The 6000-nt window shown below is 37.8% G+C and overlaps 1 protein-coding gene across 1 annotated transcript; it reads right to left on the minus strand.

The window, feature by feature from the left end:
• Positions 1–710: 710 nt before the first annotated feature.
• LOC102914527 (EKC/KEOPS complex subunit LAGE3-like) lies at positions 711–2089 on the minus strand. The gene is made up of 3 exons (XM_006997617.4): positions 1652–2089; positions 1171–1299; positions 711–995 (listed from the first exon to the last, which is right to left on the minus strand). Exons 1-3 carry the CDS (start codon positions 1969–1971, stop codon positions 851–853), a joined length of 594 nt encoding a protein of 197 aa, XP_006997679.1. The 5' UTR covers positions 1972–2089; the 3' UTR covers positions 711–850.
• Positions 2090–6000: the final 3911 nt, after the last annotated feature.

Raw genomic sequence — 6000 nt, forward strand, 5'->3', positions numbered from 1 at the left:
TTTTATATTTTTTTCTCAAAGAATTTTTTCAAAAATAGAAAGATAGTATGTTAAAAGGAAAATATTTCAAGAACAAAAATAGCACTAATCCTAAAAACCTGTATGTTTCCACTATACAATTACTGCATAAATACAACTGTAGAACCAAGAAATCCCTTTACTGTAACTACAGAATTAAATTTCAGTAATAATTTTTTTTCATTTACATTGCTCTGAACTAAACCAAGAGCCTCTTCCATGCTAGTTAAGTGCTCTAGCATATATTGCTTTGTACATTAAAATTGACTTCAGAAATGTAGAAATGGCTCATCTAATGAAAGCACAGGATGCCCAAGTCTGATGAGTTGAATTTGCTAGGAAGAACCCACATGGTAGAAGGAAAGGACTCCCAAAAGTCATCCTCTGAACTCCGGTTGGGTGACATTCCACATGTACATTCAAACACACACACACATACACACACACACACACACACACACACACACACACACACACACACACTCATACACACATGCACATGTGCATGTGCGTGAACACACACACAATAATAGTAAAAAATAAAATTTTCATTTCTTCCATTTTCCTAAATTGTCAATCACCTTGGAGTACTAGAACATTAGAATCCAAGAAGCTTCCCTTCCAACCAAAGGGCACAATAGAAAAACCTGGAGATTTCTGCCATAACTCAAAATAAAAACCGCAACTCAATGTTATTTTCTTCATTTTCCATTTTTTCAATATTCACTCCTTCAGTAACAGTGTGATAGGACCAAAACAGTGAATATGAAGGAAAAGGGACAATTGCCCAAATCATGAAATGCCCTTCCCTTGTCTTGTTGGTGGTAACACATTAAAGTTCGTTATTTCTTCCTCTTCCTTGCTTGAAAACAGCCATAAACACTGGGCGTGGGACACTCCTCATCACCAAGGAGAGCTGGTCAAGGAAGGCATTGATGGATGTTCGGAAGAGAACAGGATCTTCAGTGGTCCACCTACTAAAAGTAAAGAGGGAAACACCATCATGGGAAAGAATGAGGAATCTGTGCAGTGTCACCATAGTATGTCTTCTGCTTACTTCTAATCTACCAGTGTCTCCATTATAGAATACCTAGAATACACATTGCCTCCCAATCTAAAGCCACCCCCACTCCAAACTCTTGGAGAACTGACACAGTCAGAGTAGTGTCATTCACGGTGAACTCCTGCTGAACCATCACTTGCTGGTGCTGGACATTTGAGGCCAGGGATCTGCATGCTATGTTTGCCTCCACAGCAGTCCTGAATGGCACTGTTACAGAACTAGAAGGAGATATGGTCAAGGTATTATCCATTATTGAATTTTTTTGTGCATTGGGCTTGATTACACCTCTGAGGTTTACTTTAGCATGCCCCCAAATGACACCCAATCCATAGCCTTATCTTCAGTGGTTCTGGTCTTCCACACCCTACAGCCTTCTTAGACATACATACATTCTCTATTCTGCTTCAATATTGACTCTACTCAGGACTGACTGCCCACAGTACATCATTCTATCCCCTTCCTAGTTAGCCATAAACCTCCCCACATTAACTTTCCTCACAAATCACTTTTGGAATTCTGCCCTCCCTATGTTGCTACAGTCCCTGCCAATGTGCTCCCCCAAAAGGATACAACTCAAGGAGTCGACTTCCAGCTGTTGTTGCAGCATCTCCACTGGGTCCTGGGATAATTGGTGCCTGCTCGCCCTGAGGAGCTATGGCTGCTTCTTCTGCCACTACTCTTGCCTCTACAGGGCTCCTGGAGTCAAGGCCGCCTTGTGCAGCCTGGCTACCAGAATCCTGTGGCTGACTTTCATGAGGGGAGTTACCATGGTCATTCTCGGCTTCAGAACTCTGTGAGCTAGCTTGGGCATGGGAGGTACTGGCTGTATGTTGGCCGTCCTCTTCTTCACCATCTGTTCTGCAACCATTGTTCCCGCTGGGATCCTGCATGCTTAAATGGGCTATTCCCTCGGATTACCCCTGTAATACCACCACCTGTTCAGCCGTTGTTAAGGGAATGAGACACTAGTACTAGCCCTGCCCTTTAGACTAAGGGTGCCTCTGTGACGCTTACAGTGACCATGCAAACAGGATCTCATGAGAGAAAGGAGGATATCGCGAGAATAGGAGAATCTCGTGGGAGCTAGAAAATCTCCAGACTGTATCCAGGAAACTGAAGTTCCTTCACTTACCTTTGGTGCAAATAAAGTAATCGTAGAACATTGTGAGTTTCCTAGTTTGTAAAATGTTAGATATGGGAATCATAGTATTATAAAATAGAAAGCACCATAGACGGAGATTCTGGCTTTGCCTGTTTGAACAGAGTAAAGAAAGTCTGTCAGTATCTTGCTTGGTACCATGCAGCAACAGCACATCAATTGATCTTGTTTTCCTGGATTTCTACAGACTAATATTAGATTATATACTGTTTTGTTTGTTTGTTTGTTTTTGAGACAGGGTTTCTCTGTATAACCCTGAATGTCCTGGAACTCACTCTGTAGACCAGGCTGGAATTGAACACACAGAGATTCACCTGCCTCTGTCTCCTGAGTACTGGGAGTAAAGGCATGTACAATCATACCCAGCTGTAGATCATATTCTTGTGTATTAATGTGGTCCAGTTTTTCCTTGTATTTTAATCAGTGTTTTCCATTTTAGTTCTTGGGAATATGTAGAAGTATAACCTATCTGTTCTATAATAATTATTCACAGTTAGGATGACCATCATACTTTTTGTTATATTTTAATTATTCAAAAAATTTATATTTAAATAAAATTTGATCATATGCTTTACCTCCCTCAAGGCCTGCCAGATCCTCTCCCCATCCCTACCCATCCAACTTTAATTTCTTTCTCAAAACAAATAAACAAACAGACAAAAACCTCAATATAACAACAGCAAAGGAACAAACCAAGGAAATTATGTAAAATAACACCCAAAAAGAAAACAAAACAAGACAAAAAAAAACCCCAAACAAGCAAACAAAAAACCCTACCAAACTGTAACCAAATAAAAGCACACACACACACACAAAAAAAAAAAAAAAAAAAAATGTTAAATGTTTATATGTTGGTCACATACTCCTAAACTTGGAGTAGTTGATATACCCAGTGTCATTCCATTGGAGAAAACTGATTTTTCTCTCTCCCAGCAGGTATAAATGGCATTTCCATTGTTAACCTTTATCTCAGTAGCTAGGTTTTCAATCATTAAAAAAAAAAGTAAAATATACTAAGATGAAACAAAAACTCTCACATCAAAGTTGTATAAGACATGCCAATAGAATGAAAAGAGCTCAATGAAGGCACAAGAATCAGAAACCCACTTATTTGCACACTCAGGCTTCCTATGAAAACACTAAAATGGAAGCCATAATATACAGAGAGAGGATCTGTATAGGCCCTGTGCTTGCTGCTTCAGTCTCTGTGAGTTCACATGAGCTTTGACCATTTCACTTAGAGGGCTTGTTTTCTTGGTGTACTCCATCACCTATGGCTCTTACACTTTTTCTGCATCCACTTCCACAGGGTTCCCGAGCTCTCAGGAGAGGGATTTAATGAAGACATCCTGTTTAGGGCTGAGTGTTCCGAAGTGTCTCTCACTCTTTGTGTAATGTCAGGCTATGGGTCTCTATATTTTTTCCCATGTGATACAGGAGAAAGTTTCTCTGATCCAGTATGTTTTTTATTCACTTTTTATTTATTTATTTGTCTATCTATTTATTTATTATGTATCTATTTATTTATTTGTCTATTTATTTATCTGTTTATTTGTTTGTCTGTTTGTTTGTTTATGTGTGTACAAATACACGTTTGTGCCATGGAGCATGGGTGGTAGTCAGAAGACAACTTTCAGTAATAGAGTATCTCTTTACATCAAATGGGTTTCGGGAAATGAACTCAGATCATCATGCTTGCCGTTAGTTACCTTTACCAGCTGAGCTACCTCACTGGTCTAGGAGTTTCTTAAATTGTATTAGTTTGTTTGTTTTGATAAAATGTGGACAATAGAATGACACATTTCAATGGTTTTTAGAAGGTTTTGTTTTGTTTTCAAAAAATATTTATTTGTGTTTGTGGGGGAGGCAACATATGCCACATTGCATGTGGAGTCATAAGACAACTTTTGGACATATGTAAGTTTCCTCTACCATGTGGGTTCTGGAGTTGGAATTCAAATCCTCAGGCTGAAGAGAGCTGCATACCAGGAACTGAACCAGCTCAAAAGAGATCTAAGTCCCAAGCAACAAACTAGAGGATTAAAGACATGTAAGCTCTTTGACACTAGGTATGGAACTATAGGATTTGATATTTTTTTCCTCATGAATTTCAGTCTTGTGTTAGTCTGGTGTCTATTTACTATGCCTTCATGCCTTCTTTTTGGAATGGGAATGCATATTCTGTGACACTTACAATTATTATAATACTTAGAGAGTCTTGAAAATAGAAAAAAAATCTGTACATTTAAGTACTTAAGAATATTATCCACATTTTATATATAAGGACACTGAGACTCAGAGAGGTGATAGACAACTGAATTCACAACTGTTAAATAATAGGGCAAATATACAACTCAGGCATTGCAGTCTAGTTCCTAAAATCATCATGAGTATTATAACCACAGTTTTCTCTTGGAATAATTTTGTTGCCAGGTTAATTTCCATGAAGTACAGAAACAACTCCAGGCAATTTATGATTCATTTTAGAGTGATGAACTTTCTACATTATCAAATGTTTTGCTATGAGTTTCAGAAGATTCTTTGGACTTTTGTCAGTATTGAAACTATCAGAGACTGTGAGAATTTTTGAAGTTGTATAAATCCATTTTGTATCATGAAATGGCCTTGAGTCTATGGTGAGCAGGGAATGAAATGGGATGGTTTGGATGAAAAGTATCCCTCATAAGGTCAAGAACTTGAATACTTGATCCATAGATGGTGATACTGTTTGAAGAGCAGGTAGAGCCTTGCTGGGAAAAAAATATGTCACTATGGAATGACTTTAAGAGTTTTTAGTGCCCACTCTTCAAGTATACTCTCTGCTTTCAACATGTGGATCAAAATGTGATATCTTGCTTCTTTTGTCTTCCTACAGTTATTCTTTCTCCCACCACTTTGGACTCTCCCTCTGTAACTTTAATCAGAAATGAACTCTATTCCATAAGTTGCTTTTGGTCACGTAATTTTCATCACAGAAATAAAATATTTCTCTCTTCATGAAGTACCAGGGTCAACTGATGAGCCTAACTCACAATTGCAGATTCCCCCAAGTCTCTGTTTTCTCAAATATTTTCCCACTTCATTCTTTCCATACTGACCCATAAACAATACAACACACAAAGAAATAAAAGTTTCTTTTATTTGATTCCAGTCAGCAATGTCCAAACAACATTTTCAGATATAAGGCTTGGTTTTTCTATTTAAAAAAATCTGCATGTGTTGTTCATGACATGTTACAGTTCTGGTCTTGTAAAAACTCACATTGACATAAGGTGTTGTTTGAAGTAGAATTTTCTTGTACTTCTTTTTCTTACTTTGCTAATTTTGATTCTATTTTTATCCTATTTATAATAAAAGACTAGTATGATCTAATATCACCTCTCTCCTTATTTCCTGGATTCTTCTCAAGGACTGATTGATTTATCTTTCTAATTTTTGAGTACCTGATAAGGTGATCTGATTTAGACACTCTTTTTAGGAAGAAATATAGGAAGAGGTGGGGTTGAAAAAGTTGTTTTCTTGTTCTGTTTTGGTTTTTTAAAAGGTGTGGGTTGCAGAAAGTATTTTCAGCAGATAAAAGAATTTTTGATTTGGGTATTGAAGAGGAGGAGGAAGTACACAGCTATCTTTCATGGTAACTTGAAGGCAGCAAGCTTTCATCTTCCTGTCTTTGGTGGTTCACCACCCTGTATTTTTGTGTGAGGGTATCTCATCATAGTTAGAGGAGCAATCTGAAATAGAATCATCTAGTTCCTCACTG

Source organism: Peromyscus maniculatus, chromosome X, assembly GCF_049852395.1.
Source record: "Peromyscus maniculatus bairdii isolate BWxNUB_F1_BW_parent chromosome X, HU_Pman_BW_mat_3.1, whole genome shotgun sequence".
NCBI classification, from domain to species: domain Eukaryota; kingdom Metazoa; phylum Chordata; class Mammalia; order Rodentia; family Cricetidae; genus Peromyscus; species Peromyscus maniculatus.